General features: G+C 44.3%; 1 protein-coding gene across 2 annotated transcripts in view; it reads left to right on the forward strand.

Moving 5' to 3' along the window:
• The first annotated feature begins 933 nt into the window (after positions 1–933).
• PTER (phosphotriesterase related) overlaps positions 934–25146 on the forward strand; it is a 34347-nt gene continuing 10134 nt past the window's right edge. Inside the window, exons 1-2 of one of the 2 annotated variants that reach the window (XM_065398900.1) lie at positions 934–972; positions 22903–23384. In XM_065398900.1, coding sequence (XP_065254972.1) covers positions 22953–23384 — 432 coding nt within the window. In that variant the 5' untranslated portion in view covers positions 934–972; positions 22903–22952. Of the gene's footprint in view, positions 973–8982; positions 9057–22902; positions 23385–25146 lie in introns of those variants that run through there. The other variant, XM_065398901.1, reaches the window with a different exon arrangement.

Here is a 25146-nt window from a genome sequence, read left to right on the forward strand (position 1 = left end):
AGAATCACATAGATGTAGGAATGGAAGGGATTTCAATAGGTCATCTGTCCGGAAGGTCCCTCCCGTGGCCTGCCTTCTAAAGGAGAGCAACAAAAACCGTTAAAGATCTAGAAAACATGACCTATGAGGAAAGATTGAAAAAAATGGGTCTGTTTAGTCTGGAAAAGAGAAGCCTACGGGGGGACATGATAACAGTTTTCAAGTACGTAAAAGGTTGTTACAAGGAGGAGGGAGAAAAATTGTTTTCATTAACCTCTGAGGCTAGGACAAGAAGCATGGCCTTAAATTGCAAGGGTGGTTTAGGTTGCATATTAGAAAAAACTTCCTGTCAGAGTAGTTAAGCACTGGAACAAATTACAGAGGAAGGTTGTGGAATCTCCATCACTGAAAATTTTTAAGACAAACACCTGCCAGGAAGGTTATTACATAGTCCTGCCGTGAGTGCAGGGGATCGGACTAGAAGACCTCTGGAAGTCCCTTCCAGACCTACACGTCTATGATTCCCGTGCCGTGCAAGGCGCTGCAATCCACTGTCACAAGGTTGGTAGCACCATACCGTGGGTGACACACCAGGAAGAGGCAGAGACACAATGTCATCGCCCACAGGGCCCAGCCAGCAGGCACACTGAATTCAGACCCAGGAGAAAGGGGCAGAGAAGCGGCCCCAGGCGGCGCAGTGCCACTACAGGTCGCAGGGCACCCAGTGCAGTGGGCTCTCCATGCGCTACTGCTACGCCCGGGGCACATGAAGTGCGAGCACCCTGCAGGGGGTGGGGAGCCCGTGGCTGGCTGCGGGTGGGGACACCCGGCCTTGGCGGCTGTGCAGCCATCGTCACCAGCCGGGCTGCTCCGCAGCCGCCCCTGCCCAGGGCCCCCAGCTGAGGGGCGGGTGCGCGGAGGGGGAAGCCACGCCCGGGTGGGAAGGCGGAACAGAAGGTCGGCGGGCGGACTGGCGCAGGAACCCTGGCTGGGGTAAGCGGCGGTAGAGGGAGGGTGAGCGCCCCCCAGGAAGCGGGGCGCCCGGGGGCCCCTGTGTCTGCGGGCCCGGCCCGCCCGCCAGCGGGAGCCAGCTCGGGGGGCGGCTGTCGGAGCAGCCCGCCCCTCCCGCCGGGCAGCGAGGGGGTCGGCCCGGGACAGCTTCGTCCGCCGTGGGGCGGGAGCCGGTGCTGAGGCCCGGACCCGGGTGGTTCCGGTGTCGGGCCGTGGGCGCCTTGCGGCGGTCACCGCCACCCAGTCGGAACACGGCTGAGCTCGGGTTTTGTGTTTTGTTTTTTAAGCCCCCCCCACACACACACACACAAATGGTGTGAGCGAGGCAGTAAATTAGCCCGCGTGTCCCGCCCCACACAGTGAGTCAGTAGCAAAATGGAGATTAGCAATCAGGAGTTTGTCCTGGTCTACACTGGGGGGTCAATATAAGTTAGGCAACTTCAGCTACAGGAATAGCCTAGCTGAATTCGACATATCTTATTTCGACTTACCTCCTGTCCTTACGGCGCGGGATCGATGGCCGCGGCTCCCCTGTCGACTCCGCTACCGCCGCTCGCCCTGGTGGAGTTCCGGAGTCGACGGGCGCGCGTTCGGGGATCCATGTATCAATCGCCGATAGATCGATCACTACCCGCCGATCCGGATCTGGACGTACCCCTAGGCCTGGTCCACACTAACCCCCCACTTCGAACTAAGGTACGCAAATTCAGCTACGTTAATAAGGTAGCTGAATTCGAAGTACCTTAGTTCGAACTTACCGCGGGTCCAGACGCTGCAGGCAGGCTCCCCCCGTCGATGCCGCGTACTCCTCTCGCTGAGCTGGAGTACCGGCGTCGACGGCAAGCACTTCCGGGATCGATCCCAGAAGATCGATCGCTTACATCCGGACCAGGAAGTAAGTATAGACGTACCCCTAGATCCCGCTCCTGTGCTTGGACCACAGCCTGCAGAGTAACGGTTCCCTGCATGAAGTTTATTAATGTGTATATCCCTCTAACGGTTCTCTGCATGAAGTTTATTAATGTGTATATCCCTCTAACTGTGGGGAGGAAGTTAAGAGTACGTCTTCACTACCCACCGGATCGGCAGGTAGTGATCGATCTATTGGGGATCAATTTATCGCGTCTAGTGTAGTGTAGACGCGATAAATCGATCCCTGATCGCTCTGCCGTCAACTCCGGAACTCCACCGCGGCGAGAGGCGGAAGCAGAGTCGGCGGGGGAGCGGCAGCCGTCGATCCCACGCCATGAGGACGGGAGGTAAGTCGAACTAAGATACGTCGACTTCAGCTACACTATTCTCGTAGCTGAAGTTGCGTTATCTTAGGTTGATTTCCCCCTCCTCCCTCCCCCCCCCAGTGTAGACCAGGCCTAAGGAGGACAAAGGAGGACCGGGCATGTCTGATAGGCTAACGGGAAATACCTCTCATTCTGGCATAAGAAGGTGCGTGCCAGTTGGACTTTGACGTGTTAAGAAACAAGCCATTTAAGGGAATTAGTGAACCATGCTGGGAGTACACAGAAGGATTGGAAATGACTGGAGCAGTAGAAGCCAAACACACAAACCAAAACTAATTGGCCAGGAGAGACACAAAGGAGAGACGCAGCTCTGTTGGAGAGTGGAGTACATAGGTGTTTGAGGAACTGAAAAGGGTACTAACTGCAACCCGGGAGTTGGCATATGTGAGTACCCCTCTGCCCAGGAAATCAATGACAATGGGGTGGTAGCAGTGTTGTGACAGAATGAGAAACGGTGGTTGAATTATTGTTAAACCAATCAGAGGGAATTGCTGCACTGTGTGATCAAAGTGACTCACTGTCCTTAGGGTTTTGACACTTTGCTACTCATGCAGCACTGGCCAGCTAAGCATCAGGAAGGAATGCCCCCTCTCTAATAGGTATTCAACTTTGGCACAGAGAAGCAGATAGTTTTTACAACCTAGACTTCCAGGTCAAGCAGTAGTCTGGTTGATAACCTGGGCAAGGCACCACTGCTAATGGTCAATGCTGTCATCAGGTTTGCAAGGCCATTATGCAGTTAAATTACAGTCAGCATACAAAGATCTGGATTATTATTCCTGCTGTGACTCCCATGTGGAGATGGCAAGCCAAGGAGCAGAGGTGAAAGCTCTGTGGGTCCCATTAAATAGTCTGGAATTAAAAAAAAAAAATCTCAATATCGCGATAAGAGTGTGTCTAGACCATTAAATGGATAGTGTAGCATCTGGTAGCTCCCAGCTTCCCACAGTGGTGAGGGCATCTCCCAACTTTCCTATAGAAGGTTACTTTGGAAGCAGAAGACAGTTCTTCAGAGTCCCAAGGACTCTGCAGTGGAGGTGATCGGTAATGGCCACATTATAATGTGCGACCCTTATTGACATGCATGGCTATCAACATAGGTAAGTAAGCCATCTCAGTGGGGAACTCAGGCAAGGAGGGCTGGGCCTAGCTGGTACATGAATGCAAGCTCTTAAAGGAAACCTTAGGTGTTATGGGAAGTAGTGTTCTTCCTCTTTTATTAGGGCTAACTAAGTGAGTATCCCAGCATGGTTTTAGGGCAGTCTGCTGTTGAAAATATCATCTTTTGGATAGAAGCAAGGTTCTGGCTATTTGTGGTCATTAAAGATTCTCATGGCACCTCTTGCAAGAGGAGGGATCTTAGCCTTGGCTGAATTTCTGTTGGACAATTGTATTCTGCCTATCTAAAGTTACCCCAGTAGTTTGTTACATATGGCATACTTCATTTTCTGTCCTCATCTGTTCTGTGGTGTTAAAAGGTTGCAGCCTTCTTCCTGTGGGGTGGTTGTATTTGAGTGACGGATGAAGTGATCCCTGTAATATGCATTTTTGTATTATTCTGTCAGGTACTTTGGGATCATGGAATTAAAGACACTACATAAATGTCAGTTATTATTATTAACGCCTCTCTTGCATTTGGGGATTTAAACAGGCATAATGTTCTCCCTAGTGTCACCATTGTCATATTCACTTTTGTTGTTATAATCAGAGATGGCAACAATGGCATTCAGATGCTTAATTACATTTCATAAAGGTGACTAGTGCTAATTTATAACAAAATGTAGTGCCCAATGCAACAGAAATTAGCATTACTGCTTCCTTCGTTGTTAAAAAGCAATCAATTTCCAGACCTGTTGAGACACTTGCTTATAAGGTACCTAAAACCAGAGTACACTGGAGGTACAGAGTACTGAGTGAGTAGTGTACTATAAGGGGATTGGTGTCTCCAGACCGCATGAGTATTTTTTCTCCTTTGATTTAGGACTAAGATGGTATCCATACAATAGGGCAAGATCAAATACCAGTCAGAACACAAGGTAGGTATTTTGTAGTCTAAGAGGGGCAGGTTTTATCAGTTGATCCCAGATGTTGGGGTCTAACAGAGTCCCACCTCTTTAGGGTTAAACAGAGGGGGGAAAAGTTTCCCCACTTTTCCTTGCTCATAGTTTCAAGCTCAGCCAAATCTCAAGAGATAAGCATGTGAAAAATCATTCCTCCTAATGCTACTCCCACATTTCACTCTCATTGGGAGTTTAATACGTAGGGCTTGTCTACACTACCGGCCAGATCGATGGGCTGTGATCGATCCAGCGGGAGTTGATTTATCGTGTCTACTATAGATGCGATAAATTGACCGCTAAGACTGCTGATCACTCTAGCGGCACCTTCGGTACTCCACCTCAACAAGAAGCCAAGGGGAATCGACGGGAGAGTGTCTCCCATCAACACACCATAGTGAAGACACCGCGGTGAGTAGATCTAAGTACATCAACTTCAGCTACATTATTCACATAGCTGAAGTTGCGTAACTTAGATCGATCCCCCCCGTAGTGTAGACTAGCCCATAGGGTGGCATTTCTCAGCCAACTTCTCTGGAGAAAGTGGACCAAAGAACCAAGCTGTTTCCTGGTCTCAGCCCTGCTGAGGACTTATAAGGAACTGTGACTTCCTACTTCTGCTTTTTCAGAATCTGATCCCTTATATGGAAGTATAAGGAGAGGGTCCTTTCAATTTCCCCAGCTGTTTCTGTTCTCTCCTGAGTATCTCTGCAGTGTCTCAGGGGTTCTCAGGACAAATTTTTTGGTGGCCTCAGAGTGCGGCCACCAACTCTTGCTGGTGGCCGCTCTCACACTTCTTCCTAAAATACTTAATTAGCTTTAGGAAAAACAAATAAATATGTACATATACATGTCCAAATTATTGTAATTTATTTATTGCTAGCTAATAAGTCTTGTGAAAAGTAATATTAACAAGCATACAAGTATTGCTTTTCATAGCAGATCTACTCAGCCCTGTCAAGCCTGGGGACAAATTAAGCCATGGATGGGGGATCGAGGGAGGCAGCGGGAGCCAAGCGCAATGGGGATGGGTGGGGGGCTGGAGCCCGAAACCCTGTGGCCAGAGTCTGCTGCCCTGCTGCTGCGCTACCCCAGGGCTGAAGTCCAAAGCCTGAACTCCACCGCCTCTGGGAACTTGGGAAACTCACCGGTTGCCTGGTTCTCAAGCATTGTGCCCCAGGTGTCTCCACAGGGGGAGCAGGGCCCAACCACTGCTGGTGGCCTCAGCAATCAACATCCAGGAGAAACAGGGAGGGACTGCTACTTTGCCCCTCCCTTCCACACCCCATAACATCCCAGGAGGCTTTGGCCGCAAGCGGTGGACGCATTTGAGAAACACTGGACTAGAGACAGCTGAGGCAGTATTCTAAAATGAAAGGCAGTTAACGTTTTCTTGTCAAGGTCTGTACACCCTATGACAGATGGGAAGCTGAAAACTCTCCACCATCAATTAAAACTCTGGTGTAGATCTTGACAGCTGTAATCTTCCCTTACTGAAAGAGGTGGCTACATGTTATTCAGGTAGGCCTGGAGAGCAAGAGGTTCTAAAGAACCTTAGTCTGTCACAGAAAATTAACACTGCCTAGGACACAGAGGTTGTGCTACTGTACTCTTGGAAAAATACTTGCCTGTGTCGTGAGATGCTCAATTCTTAACTTACCTTCCCCCCACCCCCCATTTTCTTCCTGTCTCAAAGTTTTGGCCACCACAGTTCTTCTGTACTGCTTTCCTTTTCCATCCTGGAGTTTGGGTGTCCAAGCAAAGTGCAGTAACCTCCGGTGGTATGAAACTAAGGAGTAATAGTAAGTTTCCTTGGCCAGTTCTTGCATGAATACTGATGGATCAGGGATTCAACAATAACTGGAAAGAGGCCTGAAGACATGGCAAAGCAGCTGGCAGCCTGATCAGACCAGCCTCTTGTTGTTTAGAAGCAGTGGTATTATTAGTTGTTGTTATTATTAGTACTATTTATATTCCTGGTGCACCAATCAAAATTACGGAACCAGTACCAGGGCATTGTACAAGCATGGGAAGGTAGATGTAATCCTTTCCCAGAAAAAGCTTAAAACCTAAGGCCCAGATCTGGCAAGCTGTTCCATGTTGGTGAATCTCTGCACCTGTGTGGATCCCTATTGATGGCAATGGAGCTATGCACAGACACAGGGCCTCCTCATGTGAAACAGCTTACAGGAATAGGGTATAAGAAAGTGAATAATCATAGAATGGTAGGACTGGAAGGGATCTTGAGAGGTCGTCTAGTCCAGTCCCCTGCACTCATGGCAGGACTAAGGATTAGCTAGACCATCCCTGACAGGCGTTTCTCTAATCTGCTCTTAAAAATCTCCAATGATGGAGATTCCACAACCTCCCTAGGCAATTTATTCCAGTGCTTAACCGCCCTGACAGTTAGGAAGTTTTTCCTAATGTTCAACCTAAACTGCCGTTGCTGCAATTTAAGCCCATTGCTTCTTGTCCTAGCCTCAAAGGTTAAGGAGAACAATTTTTCTCCCTCCTCCTTTTAACAACCTTTGATGTACTTGAAAACTGTTATCATGTCCCCTCTCAGTCTTCTCTTCTCCAGACTAAACAAACCCAATTTTTTCAATCTTCCCTCATAGGTCATGTTTTCTAGACCTTTAATAATTTTTGTTGCTCTTCTCTGGACTTTCTCCAGTTTGTCCACATCTTTCCTGAAATGTGGCACCCAGAACTGGACACAGTACTCCAGTTGAGGCCTAATCAGCGCAGAGTAGAGCAGAAAAATTACTTCTCATGTCTTGCTTACAACACTCCTGATAATATATCCCTGAATGATGTTTGCTTTTTTTGCAACAGTGTTACATTGTTGACTCATATTTGGCTTGTGATTCTCTATGACCTCCAGATCCCTTTCCGCAGTACTCACTCCTAGGCAGTCATTTCCCATTTTGTATGTGTGCAACTGATTGTTCCTTCCTAAGTGGAATACTTTGCATTTTTCATTATTGAATTTCTTCCTATTTACTTCAGACCATTTCTCCAGTTTGTCCAGATCATTTTGAATTTTAATCCTATCCTCTAGGCACTTGCAACCCCTCCCAGCTTGGTATCGTCCGCAAACTTTATAAGTGTACTTTCTATGCCAGTATCTACATCACTGATGAAGATATTGAACAGAACTGGACCCAGAATTGATCCTTGTGGGACCCCACTTGACTGAACCACTGTTAACAACTCTCTGAGAACGGTTTTCCATCCAGTTATGCACCCACCCTATAATAGCTCTATCTAGGTAGTATTTCCCTAGTTTCTTTATGAGAAGCAGGGGCGGATTAACAAATTTGCCGCCCCTAGGCCGTCAAAAAATTGCCGCCCTTCCCCCCCACCAGCTCACCTCCGCTCCCCCGCGGCAAGCCGGGGAGGGAGGGGAGAGAAGGGGAGTTGTGGCGCGCTCGGGGGATGGCGGCAGTGGAGCAGGGGTGAGCTGGGGCAGGGAGTGGTTCCCTGCCCCCCCAAGAGTTACTCCCTGTGCCCACCGGCCCCAGCTCACCTCCGCTATCCCCTGAACGCGCTGCTACTCGCTTCTCCTCCCTCCCTCCCAGCGCTTTCGCGCGGCAAGCCTTGGAGGGAGGAGGGAGAAGGGGAGTTGCGGCGCGCTCGGGGGATGGCAGCGGCGGTGGAGCAGAGGTGAGCTGGGGTGGGCCGGGGAGCGGTTCCCGGCCCCCTGTTACTCCCTGCGCCTGCGGGCCCTAGCTCACCTCTGCTCCGCCTCCTCTGAGCACGCTGCAACTCGCTTCTCCCTCCCTCCCAGCGCGGCAAGCCTGGGAGGGAGGTGGAAGGAGGGAAGCGCGGTGCGCCTCGGGGAGGAGGTGGGCTGGGGATTAGGGGAAGGGGCGGAGTTGGGGAGGGGGCAAGAGCAAATTTGCCGCCCCGGCAAATTTGCTGCCCTAGGCCTAGGCCTTGTTGGCCTAGGCGATAATACGCCGCTGATGAGAAGGTTATGAGAAGCCTTATTAAGGTCAAGATATACCAATCAATGTTTCCCCCCATCCACAAGTTTGTTACCCTCTCAAAGAAAGTTATTAGGTTGTTTTGGCACAATTTCTTCTTGTCAAATCCATGCTGACTATTACTTATCACCTTAGGCCTGGTCCACACTAAGCCCCCAGTTCGAACTAAGATACGCAACTTCAGCTACGTGAATAACGTAGCTGAAGTCGAAGTATCTTAGTTCGAACTTAAAGGTACTTACCGCGGGTCCACACGTGGCAGGCAGGCTCCCCCATCGACGCCGCCTACTCCTCTCGCAGAGCAGGATTACCGGCGTCGACGGTGAGCACTTCCGGGATCGATTTATCGCTTCTAGACAAGACGCGATAAATCGATCCCAGAAGATCGATTGCTGGCCGCCGAACCAGCGGGTAAGTATAGACGTACCCTTATTATCTTCTAGGTGTTTGCAAATTGATTACTTAATTATTTACGTCATTATCTTTCCGTGTACAGAAGTTAAGATGACTGGTCTGTAATTCCCCTGGTCTATAATAATAATGAAGGGTGGGTGACAGGGAGGCAGTTTTTTTAAAAGGTAGTTTTGTAATTACATTAGTAAATATCCTCTATCCCCATCTAGCCTCTCAATTTATCCGTTGGCTGATTTCTTGTTGGAGCAGAAGTGGGTCTTGAGAAGGGAAATGGAAGCCACATGCCTGATGTGACCATGGTGAATCAGGTCAGAAACAATCCACTAGCTCTCGCCATATGACCATGAAGTCTATTTTTAAATGGATGGTGAACCTTTCCAGTGTAAATCATGTAGAGTAGGAATTTCTCTGTAGCGAGAGAGAATCATGTAGAGCTGTCACACTGCTGCACTAGGCAGTGGGACCACTATTGCATACCATTGTGAAGCTCTGTCAACATACTTTGCTGGTAAGAGCTCCATAAGTATTTGATTGATAACTGGGAAATAAAAATTCCATCCCAGACCAGATCACTTTATTCACCCCATCACCTTTATTGATTTTGGCCCCATTACATGTTTTGAAGATCGAGAAACCCTGAAAATATTAGAGCCATGACCTGTGAAATGGATCTATGCCCCTTCTGGCTGGTAAAAGGCTGTGAAGACCAACTACGCCAACCATTAACTGTCCCATCTCCAACCTCCCATTCATGGACAAAGTAACTGAGAAAATAGTAACCATCAAGCTCCAGTGTCAGCCAACATTCCAGATGCCTGCTACCAAGGTTTCGGATCAGGGTACAACATAGTGGCGCTTAAAGACAACCTTCTTATGGCTGTGAACACAGGCTGCTGAACCTATCTGCAGCCTTTGACAAAGTGTACCCTAAGGTATTATTAACATGCCTACATGACGTAGCAGTTGTAGATGGCCCAACACAATATTGGCTCCAATCCTTCCTCTCCAGCAGAACTCAGGGAGTGGTGGTGGATAACTGCTCCTTCTCTCCAAAAGGATCCATAGTATTCCTTCTTCTCTTCAGTACCTATACGAGACTGAGGGAGAGCTAGCAAGATGCCCTTGGCCCAGCTGCCAGTAGAATGCTGATGATACTCAGCTATATATCCTGTTCTAAGCTGATGCAACCACTGCCACTACTGATGTGTCAGAAGGTCTAGAAGAAATCAACTTTTGGATGAAGAATGGTTGACTGAAGATGAACCCAGGCAAGACTGAAGCAATGCAGGTCAGAAAGGGGAATCACTCAGAAGAACTAGTCGAGATGTAGCCTTCATCTTCCAGTGAAAGCATACATCCTGTGGGCATGGTTGCTGGAGGGGCCACATGGAATGCTCAATCAGGGCAAACTATAAAGAATGAGGCAGACATACCCCAAAACTGGTGGTTATTCTAATAAGTAGATTCACCAAGTCAGCAACTAAGCAGCTTCTGCAATATCTTACAAAATACCCAGAAGCCAAAAATACAGCTCCCTTAAAGCAATCCAGCCCTGGGCTTCCACCCAGAAGCCAAGTTAAATATGATGAGGCTTACTGAAAATCTTGTTCACCACATATAAAGTTCTACTAATCCCAAGAAAGGAAAGGCAATTAGAAAGGAGCATAAATGCTGCCAAATTAAGTGCAAGAATGTAATAAGAAAAGCCAAAGAGGAGTTTGAAGAACGGCTAGCCAAAAACTCCAAAGGTGGTAATAAAATGTTTTTTAAGTATATCAGAAGCAGGAAGCCTGCTAAACAACCAGTGGGGCCCCTTGATGATTGAGATACAAAAGGAGCGCTTAAAGACGATAAAGTCATTGCGGAGAAACTAAATGGATTCTTTGCTTCAGTCTTCACGGCTGAGGATGTTAGGGAGATTCCCAAACCTGAGCCGGCTTTTGTAGGTGACAAATCTGAGGAACTGTCACAGACTGAAGTGTCACTAGTGGAGGTTTTGGAATTAATTAATTGATAAACTTAACATTAACAAGTCACCGGGACCAGATGGCATTCACCCAAGAGTTCTGAAAGAACTCAAATGTGAAGTTGCGGAACTATTAACTAAGGTTTGTAACCTGTCCTTTAAATCGGCTTCGGTACCCAATGACTGGAAGTTAGCTAATGTAACGCCAATATTTAAAAAGGGCTCTAGAGGTGATCCCGGCAATTACAGACCGGTAAGTCTAACGTCGGTACCGGGCAAATTAATCGAAACAATAGTTAAGAATAAAATTGTCAGACACATAGAAAAACATAAACTGTTGAGCAATAGTCAACATGGTTTCTGTAAAGGGAAATCATGTCTTACTAATCTATTAGAGTTCTTTGAAGGGGTCAACAAACATGTGGACAAGGGGGATCCAGTGGACATAGTGTACTTAGATTTCCAGAAAGCCTTTGATAAGGTCCCTCACCAAAGGCTCTTAAGTAAAGTAAGTTGTGATGGGATAAAAGGGAAGGTCCTTTCATGGATTGAGAACTGGTTAAAAGACAGGGAACAAAGGGTAGGAATTAATGGTAAATTCTCATAATGGAGAGGGGTAACTAGTGGTGTTCCCCAAGGGTCAGTCCTTGGACCAATCCTATTCAACTTATTTATAAATGATCTGGAGAAAGGGGTAAACAGTGAGGTGGCAAAGTTTGCAGATGATACTAAACTGCTCAAGTTAGTTAAGACCAAAGCAGACTGTGATGAACTTCAAAAAGATCTCACAAAACTAAGTGATTGGGCAACAAAATGGCAAATGAAATTTAATGTGGATAAATGTAAAGTAATGCACATAGGAAAAAATAACCCCAACTATACATACAATATGATGGGGGCTAATTTAGCTTCAACAAGTCAGGAAAAAGATCTTGGAGTCATCGTGGATAGTTCTCTGAAGATGTCCGCGCAGTGTGCAGAGGCAGTCAAAAAAGCAAACAGGATGTTAGGGATCATTAAAAAGGGGATAGAGAATAAGACTGAGAATATATTATTGCCCTTATATAAATCGGTGGTACGTCCACATCTCGACTACTGCGTACAGATGTGGTCTCCTCATCTAAAAAAAGATATACTGGCACTTGAAAAGGTTCAGAAAAGGGCAACTAAAATGATTAGGGGTTTGGAACGGGTCCCATATGAGGAGAGATTAAAGAGGCTAGGACTCTTCAGCTTGGAAAAGAGGAGACTAAGGGGGGATATGATAGAGGTATATAAAATCATGAGTGATATGGAGAAAGTGGATAAGGAAAAGTTATTTACTTATTCCCATAATACAAGAACTAGGGGTCACCAAATGAAATTAATAGGCAGCAGGTTTAAAACAAATACAAGGAAGTTCTTCTTCACGCAGCGCACAGTCAACTTCTGGAACTCCTTACCTGAGGAGGTTGTGAAGGCTAGGACTATAACAGCGTTTAAAAGAGAACTGGATAAATTCATGGTGGTTAAGTCCATTAATGGCTATTAGCCAGGATGGGTAAGGAATGGTGTCCCTAGCCTCTGTTTGTCACAGGGTGGTGATGGACGGCAGGAGAGAGATCACTCGATCATTACCTTTTAGGTTCACTCCCTCTGGGGCATCTGGCATTGGCCACTGTCGGTAGACAGGATACTGGGCTGGATGGACCTTTGGTCTGACCCAGTACGGCCATTCTTATGTTCTTATGATGGCAGAGCACTCTCCTGTGGCCATCTGTACTCACCCTCCGCCTCTCACGGAGGTGAAGTCGGTGGGAGAGCTTCTCCCTACACTAAAGCTGTAAATCAACTAAATTACATCAACTTCAGTTACATAACTTACTTAACTGAAGTTGCATAACTTAGGTGGACTTACAGCTTTAGTGTAGACCAGCCCTTAGTATTTACCTCTAACTCTCTAACAATACAGAACTCTTGTCCATTTAACATGGCTTTGATAACTATCTGCAAGGAATGGTCCTGTTTACCATTTGAGTACTTTCCTAATATGTTCTTAAAGGTTGATCTTTAGGTCACTTTAGCCTGCTGGTTGCCTAACCCTCGCTAGCTCAGTGTCACACATCCCTATTCATCAAAATGGTGTGATGTCTTTGGATCCTGCTGAACTCTGCATTAAGCTTGCATGACCAGTTAGCATCAGGTCCCCATTTTCAAAGCAATAAATGGATCAAGTTCTAGATACATTAAAGACTGAATTTTAATCTGTGAACCACAGTGACAGCTATGTTCTTCTGGGACACAAAGCCCAGGATGAGGCATGTGAGAGCTGGGGCCAAAGCATTGTTGGCGAAGGGGATCTGGCTAAGGAACAAACTTCCTGAAGAGAACAGGCAAATCCAGAGTTTATCCTTAGGAACTGCTGCAAAAACTTCCTCTTTGAGAAAGCCTTTCAACCATAAAAATGACACAATACTGACACCCTCTTCAACCCAATAAACCTTTACTAACCAGAGGGGAAAAAATAGGGAATGGGGAGAATTATTAAAATGTATATTAAAAAAATCAAAAATACAAACCCTACCCCAAGCAGATTTGTTACCCTGAAAAGGGGAAAGTACCAAAGACTCCATGAAGTTTGCTAGGGACTTCACTGTTGCTATTGATTTTACGTGGAAGGCACTCAGATACTACAGTGATAGGCAGCAGTATAAAACTCTAAGATAGATATTGGAATGTGTGATAACTTCAGTAATTTTCTTAATGTTCTAAGATTACTCTGCTGTACTGAGCCAAATATTTAGGGGTGATTAAATGATATCAGATACATACTCCTAGCTACAAGAGATTCATTGATTCTGCTAGACTCTGCAGTAATGCAAACAATAGCATGCTTCTCTGTGCTGTTACATTTTATTTTTATAGTTTACTACAGCAAGGGTGGGCTGCATAATTTGTTTATATACACACATATGATATTTTTAAAAGTGCCAGTAACACAGTGAGAACAAATAGTATTACAGAACTGCTGCTTGGTGTTAGCGCTAACTAGTATGCATGTCTCTTAAATTCTTCCAGAAATCTATTGGGTTAATTTATTATTCATGTATGAAATGTTTCTATATATTTAGGCTTCTCCCTGTTCCATTGAAATCATTAGGTGCAGGATCGGACCTTTAAAGCATTTACCTCTATTTGTAAATAAATACGTAACCTGTGTTACATCACATTTCTTGTGTTTGTATGATTATGTAAGGAAAGATTCTATTATAATGCTCATGGTGGAACAAGGCAACCCTTATTTCCAAAACAGAAAGTGAATTGATCTTTTTTAAAATGTAACAAATAGCTGCTGAGCCATGCCTATTAGATTTCATACATTTTCTGTCACAGCAATCTGGATTTAGTGTTGTTATAATCTCACATTGTAATGTAATGACAATAAAATGATTTCCGTGCAAGTCTAGAGAGTCTCTGTGCTAGTACTGTTAAAATGTGCTTACTAAGTCAAAACGATTGAAGACATGTGGAGACTATGTTTATGTAATTACTATGTTTTAGCAATATGAGATTACCACAGGAAACAACCAATTCCAGCCTAGGGAGACTTCTCATTAGAAGACTGTTATAACGACAGAATGACAGAAGTGCAAGTTCCAGATGGGAAACCAGCAAAGGTCCAAATCCTGCCATTGGTATTCAGGCAAAATGTCTGTTGAACTCAATGGAGGCTTTGCCTGGGTAAGGACTGCAGGACTTATTCCTGGTCTTTTTACCAGTGGGTCCCATAGCACTCAGTCATACCTCTAGGGACAATAACAACTGCACTAGTGTTTAGTAGCAGACTAAACATGAGGGTGATATTTTGTGCACTGTACAGTCCATTGCTGTAAAGGTTCACCTAGAGTTACTATAATAAACTCTAGGTAGCTGTTTCAAGACGATAATGAAAAACTGCAGTCCTTAGTTGCACGTTATATAGAGAAATAATAGTTGCTGTATCAAAATGTGTATACACTCATTTAATTTTCAGAGACCATCATTTCTGTGTTTATACAGCAGCACAATAGGATTCTGGCCCATGACTAGGGCTCTTAGGTGCTACCGTAGTACAAAGAATAATTTCAAAACAGTTTTTAGAATTCCCATCATTGTTTCAATATCTCCAGACCAGAGCTTGCCTCTTCTCTCTTTCTCTCCGTGGGAGTGGACATTTTACTGGTGCTTTCTGAAAGCAAGTTAGGATTCAGGAAATGCAGCCTGCCATTGGCACCCGTAGGAAGTGCACATTCAAGTCGTATTATTTTAGCTGCTATACTAGTAACTATATGTATTTTTAAAAAGATTAGAGCTAACCTAATAATTTTGGCAAAGCTCTGATTCATTCATTTCCTGTGCCTGCTCCCTCAGTTTGACAAGTTGGCAGCTTTCTGCAAAATTTGATTTTAAATTATTCTTTTTCATTCTATGTAACACAACTTGTTTCTTTAGTGATTTACTCTTCTTTCTAATTAGTAGTAGTGATTAGAATGATATGATGAAGTAGTTTTCCTTCAGAAATTCAGTGCTCTCTACACTGAGGCACAAATGCTGTTTCTGGCTCTGTACTCAGCAGAACCATGCCAGCTGGGATGGGGAAGGAATCCTTTACCCCAGACTTCAGATCAGCATTTAAGTTGTTCCATGGCTGTTAGTGCAGCCTCAAAGAGGCACTTGGGAGATATTTGATTTTTAGATCTATCTATTTCCTTCCCCAACTCCTCTTCGACACTAGGGCTCAGGGAATGGAAGTGTCTCTGTTTGTCTTCGAGGACTCCATCCATTGTAGGGGATGGGGAGCTCAGGGAGTGTCCTCTAGTCTTCTTATCTAGGTTGGGAAAACCTACAATGAATTGAGTAGAGCTGACCAAAGGATGACAGTTCTGTTTTGTGGCAACTTTCAAACTTTCAAAATTTGTTTTCATTCCGCATTGGAACAAAATCAACACATTTTGAATGTTTTGGAAAAAACGTTTGTATTGAAATGTCCATTTTCAGACCAAAATTTGAGCTTTTCAATTCAGGAAGGAGGGTGGGGGGAGATGTGGGCCTGGTGGTCAGGGCGTTGGCCTGGGATGTGGAAGACCCAAGTGCAAGTCCCTCTTCTGCTTAATTCAGAGTTGAATTTTTCATCCTATATCACTCTGAATCAGGGATAGCAAGGATCTCCAACATCCCAGGCCAGTGCTCTATCCCCTAGGCTACCGAGTGTGAGGGAATGTCTTTCTCTCCCCTGATGAAAACTTTGATGAAATGATATTTTTCTGAAAATGTTCCAACCAGCCTTAGAATTGAGTCCTCAAAAGACAGACACTTCTATTCAGAGTTGTTTCCATTCTGGTTTCTAACATGCCAAAAAACCTGGAATATTTGTCAGAACTTGAGAAGTCAATAGCTGCAGTCCCTTGAATATTCAACAGCATTTTTCTCCTTCTATCACCCAATTCCATTCTTCACAGTATTTGTGTGTGTGTGTGTGTGTGTGTGTGTGTGTGTGTGTGTGTGTGTGTGTGTGTGTGTGTGTGTGTATGTATCTCACAATGTAATATAATGTAACTAAAATGACTTTCATTTTAGGCTAGGAAGATTATGTACATATACATTCCTTAGTAACGCCTGAGCATTGGCCAACACTTGGATCAGATTCTTCATCCTCTATTCTCATTGAGTAGTACATACTCCTGGGAGTAGACCCATTGAAATCAAGGGAGTAAGTGCTACTCATCATGAGTCAGGCTGCAGAAGAGGGTCCTTACTGTCAGTTGGAAAGGCAGGTCAAGCTAGGAAAGAAAGTTATTCCTTTGCAGGGAGTGCTATGGCTTATGTACACTATAAAATTAGGCCTACTTAATTTAGGTCAAGCTACAGCCACCGCAGTAATTCAATCAGCTGTTGATGGCCACACTACCCTCCAGCCAGTGAAGCGCGTCCTCTCCAGGAGTGCTTGCACTGGCTGAAGAGGGGCATTGTGGGGCACTGACAGCCACACGGGTCTCACAGTTGCAGCCCCCCCTTGTCAATTTCACGCTGCTATTGTTTCCACTCAGAGCAACCACACTCTAAGATCTCTGTGGGGAACTGGGAGCCCAGGCTCTCAGCGCCTGGCAGCCAGGCTTGGAGCAGAGAGCCTGGGCAGCATCTCGGCTGGGAGCCTGGGCAGCAGCTCACTGGGAGTCAGGGGCCTGGGGGGGGGCAGCAGAGCTCCTAGCAGGAAGAGGGGAGCCTGGGCAGCAGCCCACCAGGAGCTGGAATCTGGGGGGGAGTCCCCCATCCGCCCCAGGGTGACAGCCCAAGCTGAGTCAGGTGCAGGGAGCTGTGAAACGGACAAGAGTTTAGCCAACATCTGATGTAAGTAGTGCAGTCTATACAGACACTGCGTCACCCTAACTACACCAACATAAGCCCTACGCCTCTCGTGGAGGTGCAGTTACTATGTCGTAGGGCACTTACAACAGCGGGAGCAAAGCTGTAGTGTAGACACTGACATAGTTAGGCCAACATGAACTGCTGACCTAACTCTGTAGTGTAGGCCAAGCCCTAGAAAAGTACAGGTTGTGATTGCATTCATTAATACTTTTACTGATGTTCAGACTATGCATGACTGTGTATATAAATCTCATTGTCTTACCTAAGAGAAGAAACATGTTTTCACAGAAATGAACTGTATGTATCTAAGACATGGAATTTAGTTAATTAAGCCCCCATTCAGCAAAGCACATAAGCAGAAGCTTAACTTAAAGTCTGTGAGTGGTCCCATTGACTTCATTGGGACTGCTAACAGTTTAAAGTTAAGCACATGCTCTTTGCTGAATTGTGGTCTTAATTGCTGTTTGTAGGGTTAGTTTATATATATGAATTAGCTATGGTACCATCAGGTGTTATCAAGGCGAGTATATCATTATAGCATGCTAGAATTATGGTATTTATGAAAGTCAATACAGAAGGTAACAGGATGGTGATTAAGATCTCATCCCAATCAGAATATTAAGTTAATTATATTTTCCACAATTCTTAATTGAGGATTGTGGGTTTCTAAAACGGCTTTAGCTAGCAATTAACTGACGTCAATGAGAGTTACTTATATCTTGCAGGAAGAGAGCCCACTGTATGAGCTTGGGCAAGTCACTTAAAATGTGAATACTTCATTTAAAGTGTGAATTTGTAAAGTAATTATAGAGCATCAGACAAAAGATGCTATAGAAGCGTGTACTTTTATTTCTTTTAGGTTTGCATATATGCAGTAATACAAAATCTTAAAAGTCAACAGATTAATCCCTGCTACAAAAAGAATCCAACATTGGAGCAGATAATTCTAGGTTTTGTCTGGCAGAAATCAGAGGACAGCACCCACAGGCTATAAGTGGATCACACACATAAACATGGGTCTTCACAGAGGTCAGGCCAGATTAGTTGAGATTAATCTAATGTATCTGTGCCAGAAAGGAATTAGCAGAAAATTCATCTTGAAAATCTACATACATATCAAAATAGCTGTCTGAAAGCAAGCAGAAAGCCTGATTCAACGAGAATGGCATTTGCTGAGTAATATATTATAACATGAGTAAAAATAAAATAGAAAAATGTAGAAAATAACAGGAAAATACCACACTCTAATTGTTAATTAGCAATATCTAGTTTTACCATAAGAGCTGCTTTTTCCATTATACTCAGGGTCAGCCTTATGGGTGCACAACCACCCGGGGTGCCATGGTCAAGAGGCAAGGAGAGGGGTGGGCTAGGGTGCGAGGCTGCAGAAGGGAGCTTGGGGCAATGGGGGGTGGGAGGAAGGGAAGGTAGCCCAGGGAGGCAGCGGAGCCCAGAGGGGATGGATGCGGAGGCAGCAGGGGCGATGGGGGAGGGGTTGGGGGAGGCAGCAGGGACCAGAGGCGATGGGGTGGGGGCCAGGGACAATGGGGGGGAGCCCAAGGAGGTAGTGGGGTCCAGGGGCAATTGGGGAGTGGGGATCCTGCGGGTGATGGGTGGGGGACCAGGGGAGGCAGTGGGCCCAGGGGTGCCAAAATACAAGTTCACCCAGGGCACTATTTTCCCTAAGGCCATCCCTGATTACATTATAATTACACCTCTACCCTGATATAATGCGACCCGATCTAACATGAATTTGGATATAACACGGTAAAGCAGTGCTCCAGGGGGGTGGGGCTGCGCACTCCAGCGGATCAAAGCAAGTTTGATATAACGCGGTTTCACCTATAACGCGGTAAGATTTTTTGGCTCCCGAGGACAGCGTTATATCGGGGTAGAGGTGTACTTGTTCAAACATATTTATAAAAGGTAGTTTCATCAGGCTAAAAAGTGCATTTTGAAAAGAGGCTGTGCAAAAAAAATAATTTGACAGTATGGTTTTATATGGAGTGTAAATACCACTGGTTATGCTGCCAGTTTTAGGTTGAGTGTGAGAGTATAGTTTTTTAGTGGGAAGAAAAAAACAGCAAGAAAAGGACTAAATATTTAAGACAATCATCTTACTCTCTTTGCCTGGACTATAGGAATGACAAGAATGACTCAGATCATTGAATCTTTTCCAAAATGGCGGGCTGGTCTACAGAACACCAACTCTAATCAAGAACATTCAGTTAATGATGAGGTCAGACAACTTGATTTTAATCACAACCAACCACAGTTACTGAAAGAGAAAGGTGTTTTGCTTCTAATGATTCACACAAGTGCAGTCCTCTTCGAAATCTTAGCCCTTGTGACTTTATTTGACAAATACCAGCTCATTATATTAATAAATTAGGAGTCTCTCTTAGCAAAGTGACCCTTCCTGTACTGTCGCAAACAAGTCAACACAATGACCCACGTGGAGCACTATTATTGTAATCCCATGTTATGGAAATGTCCCCAAGTAATGTTTTATATTAAGTCTACCATATACAGCACAACCACTTCTGCTGGCATTTACTCTTTAAATCCATAACAGAACAGTCCTTTCTAATTGGGATTTTCATACAGTGTCTGCTTATACACAGGACACACAAATACAGTAAATCAACTATATCTGTCTCTTAAGGTTGGCCAAGTTTCATAAATAGATTAACCACAGTCACTGAAAACTCTTTACTATACAGTGTCAGTCTCTAATCTGAGGAAGCTGGTATTTTATGCTTAGATTGGAACACTATGGGTAGCTATTGGAACTCTTTGTCGCTATGAAATGGGATTACTGTTGTACTTTGTTTAGCCCTAAAGATCAGAGATCTAGACATTATTAACCCCTTTGATATCTAGGGCTCAATGCCCTTTTGACTTTGTTCTTCTGTCGCATTAATAGATAGAAAATTAAACATAAAAAATCTGCTCTTAGGGCTTTACCAGTAACAGACCCATGTTTATGATATTATTCACTAAAAGGGAGATAGAAAGGGAAAGACCTCTCTCTTTAATCAATAATGTGTGCTCCAGTTAGTCCTATCCTCTGGACATCATTAAACATGTATTTTGTTTCATAACTCATGATTTTATTTGACTAGGAATTATAACTACATATCCTCAAGCCTTTGCAGCTAGCATCAGGCAGATCTAACCTGAACTGGGTAGTCAGCCTTGTTTAGTGTTAATACGGGAAGTAAACTTAAAAAGAGAGGGAGGGAGGGAGAGAGAGAGTTGTGCTAATTCTAACCTGTAGAGATTCAGGCTACATTTTTACAGATTGGAAACCTTTGATGTGGTGCAATTGTAGGTAGTAGCCTTAAAGAATATCATAATCACTGCCCATTTAATGTCTAAAGGAATAACATGACATTGTTTAATCCAAATTAGCTGAAGAAAAATAATATTGTCGGTTCAGCCATATAAAAGAAATGCTAGTCTAATCACCTCAGGTAACAATATTTTCCCAGTGAGGCTTGGGAGAAGTAGAACTGGATCTGAATTTCTGCTGTTGGAATCCCTGCTGTTCAGGAGCCAAATTCCACTCTCAGTTACACTAATGTAAATCCAGAGGAACTGCAATGGAGTTATTCCACATTTAAACCAGTGTAACTGAGATCAGAATTTGACCTCAGGTTACTAAAATAGGTGGAGATTGTCCCCTCAAAATCTTCACACAGTAGGGCAAACAAGGTGTCCAAACATAAGCAGATTCCTGGGTTTGGAAAGGGTATATTCAATCTTGGAGGATAATATTTTTTTTAAAAAATGGAAAGTATCAGGCAAGTAATATTCAGCCTTGATGCCAAGTATGTTCAGCTGGTGGCTCAAGCTGACAAAATGTGACAGCTGCTGGGGAGCAGAGAATCCTAAATGAACATACAGTGGTTGCTATTAAAAAGGAAACATTTGTCGTAATGGGATATTGCGTTACCACAATAAATTGTGATGTTTTCCTTTAATTGGAATGAGAATTTTTTACATTGTAAATATCTTGATATAAATTTAACTTCGAATTTAGCATTATTTCTAATGTCAACCACCATACTAGAAATGACAATCAAAGAGCAAGGGGACTAGGACACAAGGGTCAGAACTCACAAATAGTGTCAGACAATGACATGACAGGGTGCTAAATATGGTAGAAATGCTGCGGGGGTACTGGATGGCTCAGGGGGTGAGTAATGGAAATGTCACCTTTCTCCTCTAGCGCAACTAGTGGACTCCATCACAACTCCAAAACTCCTTTCACACGTTTGGTGCCAAAAGCCCCAACTGTCTCCTTCCTAATTGACAGAACCTCCAGCTTTTCCCCTGACAACTTCTATAATGCTGCTGCTTTTTGTCAATGTGAAAATCTGCACCACACTGAAAACCGAACGTGTGTAAACAGTTTTAAATAATTGACGTTAACGAGAAAATAAACATAGTTGTGCCAATTGCATTTTTCATTTCCCTACATAATCTGATAAAAATTTCCATTCTGAAATGTATTTGGATCTGCCATTGAATTTCCAGCCTGCTGTAGAATCTAGGGGTCCTTCCGGCAGAATTCAGGTCCAGCTTTCTGCCAGTTACACAGGGCCTTGCCTAAAGTGGCTCAGAACACCGGAAAGGTTTTGGCAAATATTCGATGAAATTCACAGCCACAAAAGGGTCTGGAGGGGACATGGACTAATGAAGAAAGAGTGAAAGAACTGGGCCAAATGGAACTACAATAACTGCTATGGGGTGTAAATGCCAAAGTCAAAGAGGAATTGTTTAGGGTTCCCTTTTATCAGCTCCATTAAGTTTAAACTTATTTTCCTTGCCCTCAGGTCCCTACGTATCTGTGCCCCTCCCTACGTATCTGATCTTGTTTCGTATTGGTTCTCCCCACCATCACACAGCTCTTTCTTCACTTAGGCTGCATCTACACTATGAGCTAGGGGTGTGATTTCCAGCTCGCATAGACGTACTCATGTTAGCACTCATTGCGCTAGCACTCTAAAAACAGTAGTATAGCTGTGGTAGTACGGACAGCGGCGACACGTACTCGAAGCCCAGAGTACATACCCATTGGGTTCAAATGGGTTTGAACTTGGGGCTGCTAGCATGTGCTGTCGCTGCCCGTGCTACCGTGACTACTATTTTTAGCATGCAAGCTCGGATGAGAGCTAGCACAAGTATGTCTACGTGAGCAGGGAATCACACCCCTAGCTGGTAGTGTAGACATAACCTCAGCCAGCACAACAGTGCCAGCAACCATGCTCCCTTTTTCTTCCTTTCCTACTACCATCTCTTTGCTCTTTTGAGAGCCACCCCCTTTCTGAGCTAGTAGGCAAGGCTGCTATCTTTTCCTTGTTTGAAACACTCCTTACAAGTTCTATCTATCACTGTTCCTGTAGGATGTTAGTGTGCAAAGACATTTATTAATCTTTTTTTTTCCTTACAAGCAAGCAAAGCATGTTTGTGATTTCCCCCCCCCACTTTCCAAACAGCTGTCCTAAATATTAACAATAAGAGTGAGCCAGGGGAAGATAACTGGGAGTAACAGTTCAAAAGGAAAATGTAGGCTGAATATCAGGGAAAATTCCCTGCTAGGGAAGTCTGCTAAACTGTGGGATAGTTTCCCACAAGGGAGTAAACGAAACTCCATCTTAAAACTAGACTGGACAAAGCGTTTAAAAATATATTGTAAGGAACAATCTGCATTGGGAGTGAAATTCCTATATTTTATATGCACTTTATTGCTTTTTATACAACTTTTTTCATGTTTTATTTCCCTTCCTCTTTTCCAGCAAATGCTTGTTTAGAATCTGGATTCTTTCCTTTTAAAATAAGAAGAAAAATGCCTTCCCTGTGTGGTAAAGTGCAGACCGTGTTGGGCCTTGTGGAGCCAAGTCAGCTTGGCTGCACCATGACCCATGAACACTTGACAATGAACTACAGCTGCTGTTATGTCCCGCCTTCTTCAGGCCAAGAAGCTTTGTCTGATGGGCCCATTGAGATGAAGAACTTGTTTTGGATTAAACAGAATCCCTACAGCCATAAAGAGAACCTTCTTCTGTATCAGGAAACAGATGCTGTAAAGGAAGAGCTATTACATTATAAGGCAGCAGGTGGTGGGACTATAGTGGAAAACACAACCATGGGTATCAGCCGAGATGTAAAGACTTTAAAGAAGCTTGCTGAGGAAACCGGGGTCCACATTATTGCCGGTGCTGGGTTTTATGTGCATGCCACTCATTCTTCCGAGACACAAGCTATGTCAGTGGAGCAGGTAAGTACTAACAAGTAAATAGTAAAATTCTGCCCGACTGATAATGTACAGATGACAGGAGATCAGTGACAGGTCAAGCACAACTTGATAAAAATCTAAATATACTCTTCTTGAAAACCTGTGCAAACAATGATAATTGTGTTTGTGTAAATTGTATCTGCACCCAGTATTGCCACTCTGATCTCTCAGCATTTCCATTTTCTTTTAGGGGTTTATTATGACCTAACAGTGAAAAATGGCTACATGTGTACAGCATCCTGGCACAGCTGTGAAAATTTTTCCTTTTTACAAAATATTGGGATGGAAATAGTCTAATGTCCCCTCTACTTTCCTTGTCCCTCTTTTCAGCTAATCCATCCCAACTAAACACCCAAAAGGTTTTTTAAAAGGAAGTAAATAAATAATTGTGGCACTGACAGGCTATTTGCAAACCATCCCTCTGTTCACTCTGCCTGTATATTATATCCTTTTTCCCTACCCTTTGTCTGACTAAGGTCTTTGGAGCAGGGACCATCTCTGTGTTTGTACATGCCTAGGACAATGGGGTCCTGAGCATGGCCGGGATCCCTACACCTCACCATAATAAATATCCACTCAGCTGTCTTTAAGATGATATGATGAAGGGAGAGGGGAACTCTCCGAGGCAGAAGAGAACTGAGCAGCCCAAAGAGTGTGAATGTACTGATCTGAGCTGAAACTAAAAACATCTGCTATATTTACAAAAGAGTAAAATTAATCTTAAAAGCACAGAGATAGATACTCAGCAGGTGTTGACTGGCATACTTCCATTGAGGTTAGCATCATTGACCTTAATGATTTATGTCAACTGAGGAGCAGCCCGAAATCGTTCGCAGTGGTGCCATTTCTCAATAGGTGGGCCAAATTGAATGGATCCATAGGGTAAAAGTTCTCTAACTGTGGTCCATGGACCACTGGTGACTTACAGAGTGCAGTGTGTGCAGTGTTGTTGAAGCTGTGTTGGTCCCATGATATTAGAGACAAGGTGGGTGAGGTAATATCTTGTATTGGACCAACTTGTGTTAGTGAGAGAGACAAGCTTTCAAGCTGTTCTTCAGAGTGCAGTGTAGTCTGCAGTCCATTCCATCAATGCTTAATCCAGTCCAGGATATTGGCAGGTACCTGGTTGAATGTAGATGTCTGCAGTGACTGATCAATGAAAAATGTTCAATGATTCCATAGAGACATTTATATGGACATTGTGGTCTATCTTTTTGTTAGGATACAGCTAAGTAAATGGAAAGTTTTGACACTAGCATTAGTTAAACAAGGGAGGGATTTAGTGTCTCCAGCAATCCATGCCATGATTGCTTAAACTGGATATGATTTAGGTAAGCCCCGTGTTGGGAACATTGCAACACAAATGGTATTCTTCAGACAGCCATAAGGAATTCTAAGAACTGTATTCTGTTGCCCGTTACCCATTCCTGTTAACTGCTCAGTTGTATCCATGAATTGGAAGGTTTACAATTACTGTGCAGAAGTATTGGGGCAGATGCTCAGCTAGTCTCAGTTGTTATAGCTCTATTAACTTCAGTTTACACCAGCTGAGGATCTACCCCGTTGTGTTGTGTGTCCATGTCCGGGGGAGAGAATGAGTAAGAATGAATGACAGACATGGAGTTTGTTTGTTTGCTGATGTTCTAGTTTTAAGGTACTAGCTTCTAGGTTAATACAGTAAATTAGCCTTGCCAACCTTTTTCTTTCCTTGTTTACTTAATTGTTAGTGTGCCCTGAAATCATG

This window comes from Emys orbicularis, chromosome 2 (genome assembly GCF_028017835.1).
Source record: "Emys orbicularis isolate rEmyOrb1 chromosome 2, rEmyOrb1.hap1, whole genome shotgun sequence".
Taxonomy (NCBI): Eukaryota; Metazoa; Chordata; order Testudines; family Emydidae; genus Emys; species Emys orbicularis.